Consider the following 13,986-nt stretch of genomic DNA (forward strand, 5'->3'; position numbering starts at 1 on the left):
TAACTCTTCAGCTATGAATGACGATTACAATAAAAAAAAAATCTTAAGCCGAGGCAGGAGAATTGCTTGAGGCCAGGACTTTGAGGCCAGCCTGGGCAACACAGTCAGGCCCCATCCCTATAAAAATTTTTTTTAAAGTTCCAAAAATCCTGTTCTGGCTGGGCGTGGTGGCTCACACCTGCAATCCCAGCACTTTGGGAGGCCAAGGCGGGTGGATCACTAGAGGTCAGGAGTCCAAGACTAGCCTGGCCAACATGGTGAAATCCTCTCTCCACTAAAAATACAAAAAATTAGCCAGGTGTGGTGGCACATGCCTGTAATCCCAGCTACTTGGGAGGCTGAGGCAGGAGAATCACTTGAACCCAGGAGGCGGAGGTTGTGGTAACCCGAGATCACACCATTGCACTCTAGGGTGAAAAAGAAAAATACATTTTCTTCTCAAAAAAAAAAAAAAAAAAAAATTCTTGTTCTGTGTTAGTTACTGGGGTTTCTGTTAAAACAAACAGAGACATCTGGACTTTAGAGGTTACACATATCTCCTGTGGCTAACCCTCAATCTCAAAGCCCCCGGCCTTTTTTTTTTTTTTTTTTTTTTTTTGAGACAGAGTCCTGTTCTGTTGCCCAGGCTGGAGTGTAGTGGTGCGAACTCGGCTCACTGCAACCTCCACCTCCCAGGTTCAGGGGATTCTCCTGCCTCAGCCTCCCGAGTAGCTGGGATTACAGGCATGCACCACCATGCCTGGCTAATTTTTGTATTTTTAGTAGAGATAGGGTTCTGCAATGTTGGCCAGGCTGGCCTTGAACCCCTGGCCTCTAGTGATCCACCCGCCTCAGCCATCCAAAGTGTTGGGATTATAGGCGTGAGCCACTGCGCCTGGCCTCAAAGCCCTTTTATGCTAATAAATTATAATAGTGAAAATAGTTAAATTATCATCTGTACTTTCACAAAAGATATATAATGCACTGTTCCTGTTAGGAGATTGTGGGAATTCTTTCTTCTCTCTGATTGATAACAGTAAATCAATCAATGGCTCAGGTAGATTTCTCATCTTAAAAAACAATCTCTCTCTAGAGGAGCTCACAGCTCAGCAGAGGGGACACACAGTGGACATGCAAACTAAGAGACGCAGTAATTTCCAGAACTGGTGTTTGCTATGCTATGAGGAAGAAAAAATACACAAATGCAGTTGTGACTGGGAGTGCTCGCTGGCTGGTCTTAAAGCTGAACCCCAATAAAGAGGCAGCCCATGCCAATCAAGGCAGAGCCACACTCCAAGCAAACAAAAAGCAAACGCAGGCAGAAAAACACCCAAAGGCAAATGTGGCTGCAGTATAGTGTAAGGCTAAGAAATAAAAAAACTAAACTCCAGTTAGAGGTGTATAAATGTCTTCTTTGCGGGCATCTATGGTCATATGCCTAAAAAAAGAATGTGGAAAAAAAAATCACAGGGTGCAAATCATCCACAAAACAAAGATATCAGAGTTCTTTGCATAGTAAGGAAACAAGCCATTTTTGTCTACATATGAATTGCAAATGTTTATCATTTGTCTTCACTTTAAAGTACTTTTTCAAAACAGAAATTTTACATTTTTATGTCATCAGATTTATTAACCTTTTCCTTTTATGAGATTTGAATATGCATAGAAGGGCTTCCCCAATTCAGGATAATAAAAAAGCTTTACCCATGTTTTCTTCTAGGATAATCATATTTTCATGTACATCTTTGAACTACCTGAATTTAGCCTGGTGTAAAGAGTAAAGAAAAAATTCTACTTTATTATTTGTTTCTAAAATGCCAGACACTTGTCCAAATTCCATTCATCAAATAACCCACTGTTACCTAGGATATGAAATGTTCTTATCCTGATTCACTGATATGTCTACTCCTATACCAGTAAAATGAAAAATCAGCATTCTACTGTTTGATGTAAATCTCAGACATTCCCACCTTTATACCTATAACTCAATACAAAGGAAGTGACTCCTTTTCTTTCTTTTTCTTATTTTTTTTTTTTTAGAGTCAGGGTCTCTCTCTGTCACCCAGGCTGGAGAGTGCAGTGGTGCAATCATAGCTCACTGCAGCCTCAAACTCATAGGCTTAAGAGATCTGCCTGCCTCAGTCTCCCTAGTAGCTGGGATCACAGGCATGCACGACCATGCCTGGCTATGCGACTCTTTTTTCTTTACAACATGACTCCACTCTGGGACAGCGTGGAGTGCCTCTCTCTCCTAGGACTACTTTCTTGATAAATACCACTTACTCTCCTACCCTCCAGCAAAATCCTTGCCAGAAATTTTCTCAATACTATCACCCAACCCGCAGTTGGTGACTGCTTCGTCTTTCCTGTTATGCTATGTTCCTTAGAGTTGTTCAAGGCTCAGTTTATATAAGCCAGCACTTCTTATGGTATCATAACCCATGAACTCACTGCTTAGTTATCCAAAGTTACATTTTTGTTGTTAATTTACACTAACATTCTGGCCTAACAAAGGATGCACAATTTTAAAACAGAAAGAGCTGACTACTCATGTCACAAGTGATTTTTAATATGTAAGCAACTGATATATTTACAATAAATGTAATCCTATAAGAAAGTCACCAAATGTGAATCATTATGTATCAACTATTTTTATAACAGTTTTTAAATTGAAATTTTGTTTTTGATGATAAAAGTAACCCATACTCATTATAAAAGTTCAGACACTTCAACACTGTATCAAGCAAGAACTCAAAATCCTCAGTAATTTTACTCTCTATTTAACAACTTGCTATGTGCTTTCCTGAATGTTTTTGGTATGTTTTTCTTTTTTTACAAAAATGATTATTATATTCCATGTTCAGTAATATTGTTCTCCCACTTTATAGTCTATAATGAATATTTCTTCCTGTTAAGACAGAAGGGTCGGCCAGGTATGGTGGCCCACGCCTATAATCCCAGCACTTTGGGAGGCCAAGGCAGGTGGATCACCTGAGGTCAGGAGTTCGACACCATCACGGCCAACATGGTGAAACCATGTTGCAAAAATTAGCCAGATGTGGGGTGCACGTCTGTAGTCCCAGCTTCTAGGGAGGCTGTGGCTGGAGAATTGCTCAAACCCAGGAGGCGGAGGTTGCAGTGAGCCGAGATCACACCATTGCACTCCAGCCAGGAAGGCAGAGCAAGACTTTGTCTCAAAAAAAAAAAAAAAAAAAAAAGACAGAAGGGTCTACATTTTAATATTTTTAGGTTTCAGGTTTTTTTTTTTTTGGTAGAGATGGGGACTATGTTGCCCACGCTGGTCTCTGACTCCTGGGCTCAGGCGATCCTCCCGCCTCAGGCTCGCAAAGTGCTGGGATTACAGGCATGAGCCACTGTGCCTGGCCCATCTTAATTTTTGTTTCATAGCATGCCACTGAACCACAGAATAGTATTACATGATAGTTCTAAGGACTCCACCTTCATTATTTTCCAAAGTGGTTTCCACAGGCCTTGATGTTAAAGAAGATGGTTCTGCTATTGCTGATGCCCACGCTGTGTCACTCACCTGAAACAAGGTGAGAAAAGTCATTAGCAGACAAAGCAAGAAAACAGCCATAAAAAACAAATCAAAGCACGGGAAAAACCTAACAATTTAAACAGCCACATTCTGAGTCCCTGTTAATGGAAAGGAATGCATATCTATTTTTTTCTTGCTTTCTTTTTTTTTAGAGACGGGGTCTTGCTGTTGCCCAGGCTAGAGTGCAGAAGCACAATCACAGCTCACTGCAGCCTTGACCTCCCAGTCTCAAGCAATGCTTCCACCTCAGCCTCCTGAGTAGCTGAGACTGCAGGCATGTGCCACCACGCCCAGCTAAAGTTTAAATTTTTTGTACAGAAGGGGTCTCACTATGCTGCCCAGGCTCGTCTCAAACTCCTGGGCTCAAGCTATCCTCCCACCTCGGCCTCCCAAACTGCTGAGATTATAGGCATGAGCCACTATGCCTGGCCTGTTCTCCTCTTTCTTGACAACCATTTTTGGTAACTACTGACTGTGACAATGCTAACAATTATGTGCAAATTATAATAGCAAAAAAAAACAAAAACAAGCTTTAACAACTTGTACAACTTTACATAGTTTTAAATTGAAAATTAAAGAATAAGCTGGGCACAGTGGCTCACATCTGTAATCCCAGCACTTTGGGAGGCTGAGGCAGGCAGATCACCTGAGGTCAGGAGTTTGAGACCAGACTGGTCAATATGGTGAAACGCTGTCTCTACTAAAATTACAAAAAAATTAGCCGGGTGTGGTGGCGCGGGCCTGTAATCCCAACTACTTGGGAGGCTGAGGCAGGAGAATCACCTGAACCTGGGAGGCAGAGGTTGCAGTGAGCCAAGATTGTGCCACTGCATTCCAGCCTGGGCGACAGAGCAAGACTCCATCTCAAAAAAAAAAAAAAAAAGAAAACGAAAATTAAAGAATAGATTGAGCAAGAGTTCAACAAATCGTGCTCCTTACCCAGTGGGACTAGGTGGAGCTAGAGTAGCCGGCAGAACAAATGACGCTCCAAGACAGAGGTAGGCACATGTTACCTTAAAGGGCTAAATAGTAGGCCGGGTGCGGTGGCTCATGCTTACAATCCCAGCACTTTAGAAGGCCGAAGCAGATGGATCACCTGAGGTGAGGAGTTCGAGACAAGCCTGACCAACATGGCAAAACCCTGTCTCTACTAATACAAAATTAGCCAGGTGTGGTGGCGCATGCCTATAATCCCAGTTACTTGGGAGGCTGAGGCAGGAGAATCGCTTGAACCCAGGAGGCGGATGTTGCAGTGAGCCGACATCGCGCCACTGCGCTACAGCCTGGGCAACAAGAGCGAAAACTCAAGTCTTAAAAAAAAAAAAAAAAAAAAAGAGGAAGAAAGAAAAGAAAGGGCCAAATAGTAAATATTGCGGCTTTTTAGGCTTTACTTTCCCTAGATCTAAGTGATCCGAGGAGACGCCACAGAAGTACTATGGATTGCTGTCACTGTTGCTATCAGGTCACAAAGATGAAGACAGTGATATTTAGAGCACTTATTGAAGGCTTACTTTGTGCCAGGTACTAAGTACTTTTACCTGCAGTAACTCATCCAATAGCTTTGAGATATAAACTACATAAACAGCAAAACTGAGGCACTGAGAATGAAACCCCTATTAAAAATGTCTTCATTTTTTGTCAGTTTCAGAGCTCTGAACTGAACTGTGGCACACTACTAGTAATAAATTCTCAGTTCTCCCTGGCAGCTAGATAAGACATGCAACTAAATTCCAGCTCATAGGACATAAGTAGAAGGTATGGGAGCTCCCTCTAGACTTTTTCTGTAAAAGAACAGGGCATTTGTGGTGGGGTACGGTGGCTCACACTTATAATCCCAGAACTTTGGGTGGCTAAGGCAGGTGGATCACCTGAGGTCAGGAGTTCGAGACCAGCCTGGCCAATATGGTGAAACCTCATCTCTACTACAGGTACAAAAATTAGCCAGGTGTGGTGGTGTGCACCTATAGTCCCAGCTACTCAGGAGGCTGAGGCAAGAAAATTGCTTGAACCCAGGAGGCGGAGATTGCAGTGAGCAAAGATCACGCCATTGCACTCCACCCTAGGTGACAAGAGCGAAAGTCCATCTCAAAAAAAAAATTAGCTGGGTGTGTTGGTGCGCACCTGTAGTCCCAGCTACTCGGGAGGCTGAGGCTGGAGAATTGCTTGAACCCAGGAGGCAGAGGTTGTAATGAGCTGAGATCGTGCCATTGCACTCCAGCCTGGGCAACAGAGCCAGATTCGGTCCCCCCAGAAACAAATAAATAAAAGAATAGGGCATTAGCTCTCAAGGATGCTGTCCTCTTCTCTTAAGCTGGGAGAGTCTTAAACTGGAGCAGCTGCTTTAGACCCTGAGATGGAAGAAACATGTTGAGAACAGCAAAGTAAGCCCATCAGTCAGCGGCAGATAGCCTAACCTTGGAACTGTTGATAATGTCATTTGTCTCTTCAGCAGTTATGTTTCAGGACTTCTTGTTACAAGAGCTTAGCCTACAACCTAACATTTTAAATATGCACTTTTTGTTAACTGTCAGAGTAAGCACACTTTAAAATGATGTGAAGCATAATACATACCTCAGGAGAAACGTGAGAGGCAAAAAAATCTTCCTCCTTGGGTGGAGGGGACAAAGGCGGAACCACACAACTATCAAGCCACAGCTAGAACAAAAAAACAACGTGGGGCTGAGCATTTCATCCGGCCTGTAAAGGATTTTATTTGATACCCTTCACTTCCCTTATAGAGACCTGTTTCCTAAAGATTGGTGCTTTCCATTCTTATAAAATCAGTGACATCCCTACAGAGGACCTCTGAGTACACTTTAGTGATCTATCATCCAGTAAATTTTGCTTCCAAACCTTGAGGAAGTCCAGTACCTCAAACACGTAAACCATTTCTGAAAAGGAAAGATCAAAGACTTCATATCTAAATGCAGGTTCCAAATGATAATCAATCCTCGTTATTCATGGATTCCATATTTATGAATTTACCTACTTGCTAAAATTTACTTTGAACCCAAAATCAGTCCTCGTGGTGTTTTCAGTCATTTGGAGAATAGTGCAGCAAAAAATTAGTTGCCCGAGAAGCACGTTCTCAGCTGAGGTAGAACAAGACACACCACTCTGCCTTCTTGTTTCAGTTCTCATAAAAAATGTCCTTTCTGTAGTTTATTTCATGCTACGTTCTTCATATTCCCATGCTTTTTATTGAGGATGTCATTTTTTAAGATGCCTCTCAAGTGCAGTACTGAAGGCCTATCTCACGTTCTGAAGCACATGAAGGCTGTGATGTGCCTCATGGAGAAAATCCAGGCATTAAATAAGCTTCATTCAGGGCTGAGTTATAGTCCTTGGCTGTGAGTTCAATATTCATGAGCCATCAGTGTGTATTTAAAAAGGTGTCTTTAAATAGAAACACATGTTAAATAAGGTTATGTATTGATCAGTTGATGAAAATGAGACCAGAGCTTATAGGAACCTAATCCTGTATTTCTCCTAGGAGCAATGTTTTAGTATTCACTAATCCAGTACTCATGATGAATTTACAGAACATAACTACTTCAAATAGTAACAATCTACTGTACACTAATTCCTTTTAAGACAACTCAGGTAGAAAAGTTTTACTATTCAGGATAAAAATCACTTTTTCTACCAAGTGAACATGTATCTAAAGGAAACAATCTAGCCTCCAGTGACTTACATCAGTGCCATGCTTCCGTGTTGCTTGAGAGGCGAGCGATTTTATTTTCTCCCTATAGAGCTGAGCAGCACGACTGTTGTACTTGGCATTGGTGTCGCTGGTGGAACACCCATGTTGATGAAAAAAGGAAGACTACAGAGAAAAGCATGCAGATTAATATTTTGGTAAAACTACCTATGGCCAGGTGCAGTGGCTCATGCCTATAATCCCAGCACTCTGGGAGGCCGAGGTGGGCAGATCACGAGGTCGGGAGATCGAGACCATCCTGGCTAACACGGTGAAACCCTGCCTTTACTAAAAATAGAAAAAGTAAGCCAGGCGTGGTGGCAGGCGCCTGTAATCCCAGCTACTTGGGAGGCTGAGGCAGGAGAATGGCAAACCCAGGAGGTGGAGCTTGCAGTGAGCTGAGATCGTGCCACTGCACTCCAGCCTGGGCAACAGAGCAAGACTCCATCTCAAAACAACAACAACGACAAAAACTAGCTATGAGACTTGCATTACAAAATGAAATAACTAGTCCTCATTTGTCCATTAAACCATCTCTGTCATTGTGAACTTTATTTGGGGAGAAGCTTTCTACTCAGGACTTATGAGCAATCCACTTCATCTTTTTTTTTTCTTTTTTCTTTCTTTCTTTCTTTTTTCTTTTTTTTTTTTGAGAGAGAGTCTTGCTCTGTTACCCAGGCTGGAATGCAGTGGCTCCATCTCGGTTCACTGCAACCTCCACCTCCTAGACTCAAGTGATCCCACCACCTCAGCCTCCCAAGTAGCTGGGACTACAGGTGTGTGCCACCACGCCTGGCTAATTTTGGTATTTTCTGTAGAGGTGGGGTCTTGTTATGTTGCCAGTCTTGAACTCCTGAGCTCAAGGAATCCACTTGCCTTGGCCTCACAAAGTGCCAGATTACAGGCGTGAGCCACCGCTCCTGGTCCTTTTCTTTTTTTGAGATGGTCTGACTCTGTCACCCAGGCTGGAGTGTAGTGTGGCATGATCATGGCTCACTGCAGCCTCCAACTCCTGGATTCAAGCAGTCCTCTCACTGTGGCTTCCCAAAGTGCTGGGATTAGAAGTGTGAACCACTACACCTCGTCCACAATCAATCTCACAATGGATTCCAGTAAATCAGAATTTTTGACAAATTAGTGAGGAGCTACATTAACATTTACCTCGTTCAGCACTATTTTATCACTAACAGAGACTACAATATAGGTAAGATGATAAAACAAGTATTTAAACAATTAAAAGAAACTGCTTTTACCCACTTCATGAGGATCCATGTATAGATATGAATTATAGAATTCATATCTTAATTAAAACAGGTCTTCTAAAAAACCTATAAAAGTGATCCTTTGATGAACCTAATTCGACTGATAATATTGGTCACCCACATGTTCCGGATCCTGTTGTGAGTGCTTCATGGGCATCATCTCATTCAACTGTCATAGCAACACTATCAGACAGTCACTACTGCTGTCTACGCTTTACAGATAGGGAAAATGAAGCACAGAGAGGTTCAACAATGTGCCCCAGGTCACATGGGTAGCAAGGGAAAGAGTTAGGATTCAAATACAAAAAGGATGGTTCCAAGCACATAACTCACAGCTCCACTGGGTAAACTGAATGACCACTCATCTGAACCTTCCCTCCCCATGTCCCCCGACCCCTGCTGGCTTGAGATGAGAAAGCTCCTTTCTGGAGTTTGGAGGGTGACTCTGCAACCTTGGGAAGGCTTAGAAATAAGAACAGGTAAGTCAAACCAACAGTGCTAAGTTTAGGAACAAGTTTGTGAACATCATGATAATGGGCAAAGGTTTCTAAAAAGATGCTTGAGGCTGGGCACAGTGGCTCATGCCTGTAATCCTAGCACTTTGGGAAGTCAAAGCAGGAGGATTGCTTGAGGCCAGGAATTTGAGACCAACCTGGGAACCAAAGTGAGACCACGCCTCTACAAAAAAACAGAAAATTAATAAAAAATTAATAAGAAACACTGGCTGGGCCCGGCGGCTCATGCCTGCAATCCCAGCATTTTGAGTGTCAGAGGTGGGCAGATCACTTTAGCCTAGGAGTTCGAGACCAGCCTTGCAACATGGCAAAACCCTGTCTCTACTAAAAATGTAAAAAACTTGCTGTGCGTGGTGGTACTTGCCTGTAGTCCCAGATACTTGGGAGGCTGAGTGAGAGAATCACCTGAGCCCAGGAAGTTGACGCTGCAGTGAGCTATGATTTTGCCACTGCACTCCAGCCTAGGCAACAGGAGTGAGACTCTATCTCAAAAAAAAAAAAAAAAACTTGAAACATCATATATATATATATATATATATTTTTTTTTTTTTTTTGAGAGGGCTTGCTTCAATACCAGGCTGGATCATGGCCCGGTGAAACTGTCACTATACTGCATTTTTTGAGACAGGGTCTTGCTCTGTCACCCAGGCTGGAGTGTAATGGCATGATCGCAGCTCACTGCAGCCTTGAACTCCTGGGCTCAAGTGATCCTCCCACCTCAGCCTACTGAGTAGCTGAGGCTATAGGCAGGTTCCACTATGCCTTGCTAATTTTTAAGTCTTTTGTATGATGAGGTCTCACTATGTTGCCCAGGCTGGTCTTACACTCCTGGACTCAAGTGATCTTCTTGCCTCAGCCTCCCAAAGTGTTGGGATTACAGGCATGAGCAACCGCACCCGACCTGTTTGTTTTTTATAAATAGAGGGTCTTGCCATGTTGCCCAGGTGGTCTTGAACTCCTGGGCTCCAGTGATCCTCCCAAACGCCTGTAATTTCGGCCTCCCAAACGGCTGAGATTACAGGCATGAGCCACTGCACCTAGCCTGAGCTTCTTTACTATTATAGCATAACAAATATTTAAACAAGAAGGAAAATGATGAGTTTGAGATGCACTTACTGCATTAGCGTTTCCTCCAACTTGCATGCATCGCAACTGAAACCATGACCAGTTAGAATCCAACTCTGTAGATCTACATGGAAAGAATATTACTAAATGTTAATATTTTTTATCCCCAGGATCAAAATCAGTGAGCTTTTAAGAACAAGGTTTCCTTAGGCTTTAGGATCCTAAAGAATTCTAAGTTTGTGTCAACAAGGACCCACACTTTTGAGATGCCAGGACTCCAGAGTGGATGACGGTTGGTGCGAGCAACCCCTGGCTCCTCTCATCCTTCCTGGAATGCAGGGCACGGGGACATGACAAGTGTCACCGGGCTGCTGGAACAGCACCAACTCTTTGCCTCCCATCCTTGGTTGGATATGATTTAAAATTTGGTAATGTGTCTCTACTCGAAACAGATGCAGTGTTTGGATGTTTTCAGGTCGGTGATCTACTTGTCCAGTTTGATCCCTACCAGAAGCTTGGAGGACGCTCATTCTCTTATCACAAGGTAGAAGAGACCTACCCAACATCGTGACCAGCAGGGAGAGGAAAAAACACAAGATTTCATGCTCCTGAAGTGAAAGCTACAAGCACTTCCTGCCCCTTCCACACCTTATGCCTGACTTCTCTCCACTGTAAGATCAAATCTGAAACAAGTAAAGGCAGTGAGTATAGCCTCAACAACGCACATTGACCAAGGGGTCGACGGTAAAGCAACAATGTTAGAATCTTTATACTGAAGCCACAGAAATGAGAAAAAAGCAGAGGCTGTTATTCAGTAATAGCTTGCCCTACACTAACTGTAAAGGAATGTGGATATTTTAGAATGGGTATAGGCAGAATACCTTTTACAAAATGGGCAAGGAAAAAAGAAAAGAAAAGAAGCTTCAGGTCCACCAAAACTTTCCTTTGTGCTGCCCTTATGTTTACTAATTTCTTTCTTTTTTTTTTTTTTTAAGACAGGGTCTCACGCCATCACCCAGGAATGGAGTGGTGTGATCACAGCTCATTGCAGCCTCAACCAGGATTGCTCAAGCAATCCTCCTGTCTCAGCCTCCCAAGCAGATGGTAGCTACCATGCCGGGCTTTTTTTTTTTTTTTTTTTTTTTTGAGATGGAGTTTTGCTCTTGTTGCCCAGGCTGGAGTGCAATGGTGCGATCTTGGCTCACTGCAACCTCCGCCTCCTGGGTTCAAGTGATTCTCCTGCCTCAGCCTCCTGGGTAGCTGGGATAACAGGCATGTGTCACCACGCCCAGCTAATTTTTGTATTTTTAGCAGAGACGGGGTTTCTCCACGTTGGTCAGGTTGGTCTCAAACTCCTGACCTTAGGTGATCCACCCGCCTTGGCCTCCCAAAGTACTGTGATTACAGGCATAAGCCACCGTGCCTGGCCTTTTTTTTTTTCTTTTAAATAGAGATAGGGTCTTGTTATGTTGCCCAAGCTGGTCTAGAACTCCTGGGCTCAAGCAATCCTCCCACCTCAGCCTCTCAGTGCTGGGATTACAGGTGTGAGCCACCATGCCCAGTGAACCACACCTTTTTTTTTTTTTTTTTTGAGACACAGCCTCGTTCTGTTGCCCAGGCTAGAGTGCAGTTATGCAATCCCAGCTCACGGTAACCTCTGCCTTCTGGATTCAAGTAATTCTTGTGCCCCAGCCTCCAGAGGTAGCTGGAATTAGAGGCGTGCAGAACCACACCTGGCTAATTTTCGTAATTTTAGTAGAGATGGGGTTTTGCCATGTTGGCCAGGCTAGTCTCCAACTCCTGGCCTCAAGCAATCCCCTCATCTCAGCCTCCCAAAGCGCATACCACTATTAATCTAGAGTTTTACTTATAGACAATCTCAGTAACAACTTCCCAGCAGCCCTTTGTTTATAACTTGTTTGATTACCTCTATAAGGTCACAAAAAGCGTTGCCTTTCTACAATGACATCACAAAAAGGTTCTCCCCCGTGTCCACCGAGCAGGAGCCCAGATTCTGCCCTGATCATCATCAACATGTTCTAGGGCTCACTATGTGCCAGGCTATATGGGGCTCTCTTGCTCGCTCCTGCCAACACCCTATACAGCAGGTCCTAGTATTCTCACCCTCACTTTCAATAGAAGGAAAGTAAGACATTCAGAGGTAAGGAACACACCCAAGGCCAGGAAAGGACAGCTCAGATTTGCCTCCCCACCGACCTCCCCACTGCATCCCCGCTCCTGCATCCTCAGCCTTGGTCCTCACCTCTTCCTGATGCTGTCTCCTGCTCTACCCAGGCTGAGTCAGCCTCCCCACATGCCTCACCCCTCCAGGGCCTCAGGAGTGAACTATTAGCTCCCAGCCTGGCAGCTAAAGCACTCCACAATATGACACAGATCCTCTCCTTTCACCCTTACTTCTCTTTATTTTCCTATGCATACAAAAACTCGCTACGAAGCATTTCGCTTTTTCCTGCTTTTATATCTGAAGGTCCGAGTGCTGACCTCAATTTTCCCTCCTTTGTCTCCATTATTTTTTTGTTGTTGTTGTAGAGATGAGGTCTCACTATGTTGCCCAGGCTGGTCTTAAACTCCTGGGCTCAAGCTATCCTCCCACCTCGGCCTCCCAAGTGCTGGGATTACAGGCGCAAGCCACCATGCCCGGCCTTGTCTCCATTATCAAAACCTCACCAAACCTTCCAAGTTCATTGCAAACGTTACCTCTTTTAAACTTTGCCTTCTTTTCCAAGCAGAAGTGGGCACAGGACTTAGTTTCTATCTCTCATGCATAACTTTGCAGTCTATCTTCTTACTTACATTGTATTTAAGCCTGTCCCTAATCCCAGGCCAACAAGATCGATGCAGGGATCCCATTCACCTTTAATAAGCTCATGAAATACATAACGGCAAACTTGAGAAGAAACAGAGCTAGAGGGGAGGAGCAGCCTGAAACATGGAGATCCCAGCAATGGAGGTGAAAAGGAGCAGAGGTCAGTTCAATCAGGTCCACTCTGGGAGCAGTCAGCAACCAATGCAGCTTGCCCTCTCCATACACTCTTAATCTGCCTTCCCCCTTTTGCTTGGCAAAAGCCATAACTTATAAATTATCTTTCCTCTGTAAATTTATTGACTTGAAACTCTAGTTAAAGAAAAAAAACTCTACTTAAATATGCACACCACCCATGCCACACAGGAAACTGTGTGTGTGTGTGTGTGTGTTTGTGTGTGTGTGTGTGTGTCTGGCAGCGGGAGGGGAAGAAGAGGGGAAAAGTATTCTAGAGGAGAGACTTTATATATTTTGGGACTGCTTGGATTTTTTCCCAATTAGCTAGTGGCTTTTTTTTTTTTTTTGGTGGTGGTTGTTGTTTTTTGAGTCAGGGTCTTTGTCCTGTCACCCAGACTGAAGTGAAGTGGTGAGATCGTAGCTCACTGCAGCCTCAAACTCCCAGGCTCGGCCAGGTGCTGTGGCTCATGCCTGTAATCCCAGCACTTTGGGGAAGCTGAGGTGGGTGGATCACATGAGGTCAGGAGTTCAAGACCAGCCTGGCCAACATGGTGAAACCCCATCTCTATTGAAAATACAAAAATTAGGTGGGTGTGGTGGCACACACCTGTAATCCCAGCTACTTGGGAGGCTGAAGCAGGAGAATCGCTTGAACCCGGGAGGTGGAGGTTGCAGTGAGCTGAGATCATGCCATTGCACTCCAGCTGAGGGGACAGAGTGAGACTCTGTCTCAAAGAAAAAAAAAAAAGCAAATAAAAAACCCAAAAAACTCCTAAGCTCAAGTGATCTTTCCACCTTGGCCTCCCAAAGTGCTGGGATTACAGGTGTGAACCACTGTGTCCGGCCCCCCAGTTTTTTTTAAGGAATAAAAATGCTTAAAGAGTAGCTCTGCCTTAAAAATAACA

At 43.9% G+C, this 13,986-nt stretch overlaps 1 protein-coding gene across 3 annotated transcripts in view; it reads right to left on the reverse strand.

The window, feature by feature from the left end:
- ARFGAP3 (ADP ribosylation factor GTPase activating protein 3) overlaps positions 1–13,986 on the reverse strand; it is a 58,373-nt gene that overhangs the window by 31,546 nt on the left and 12,841 nt on the right. For all 3 annotated transcript variants that reach the window (XM_032139547.2, XM_058431420.1, XM_058431419.1), the window contains exons 3-6: positions 10,132–10,204; positions 7,233–7,364; positions 6,110–6,193; positions 3,439–3,526 (exon numbers count right to left, since the gene is read on the reverse strand). In XM_032139547.2, the coding sequence (XP_031995438.1) occupies positions 3,439–3,526; positions 6,110–6,193; positions 7,233–7,364; positions 10,132–10,204 (377 nt within the window). The remainder of the gene's footprint in view (positions 1–3,438; positions 3,527–6,109; positions 6,194–7,232; positions 7,365–10,131; positions 10,205–13,986) is intronic.

This window comes from Hylobates moloch, unplaced genomic scaffold (assembly GCF_009828535.3).
Source record: "Hylobates moloch isolate HMO894 unplaced genomic scaffold, HMol_V3 SCAFFOLD_19, whole genome shotgun sequence".
In the NCBI taxonomy this organism is placed as follows: Eukaryota; Metazoa; Chordata; class Mammalia; order Primates; family Hylobatidae; genus Hylobates; species Hylobates moloch.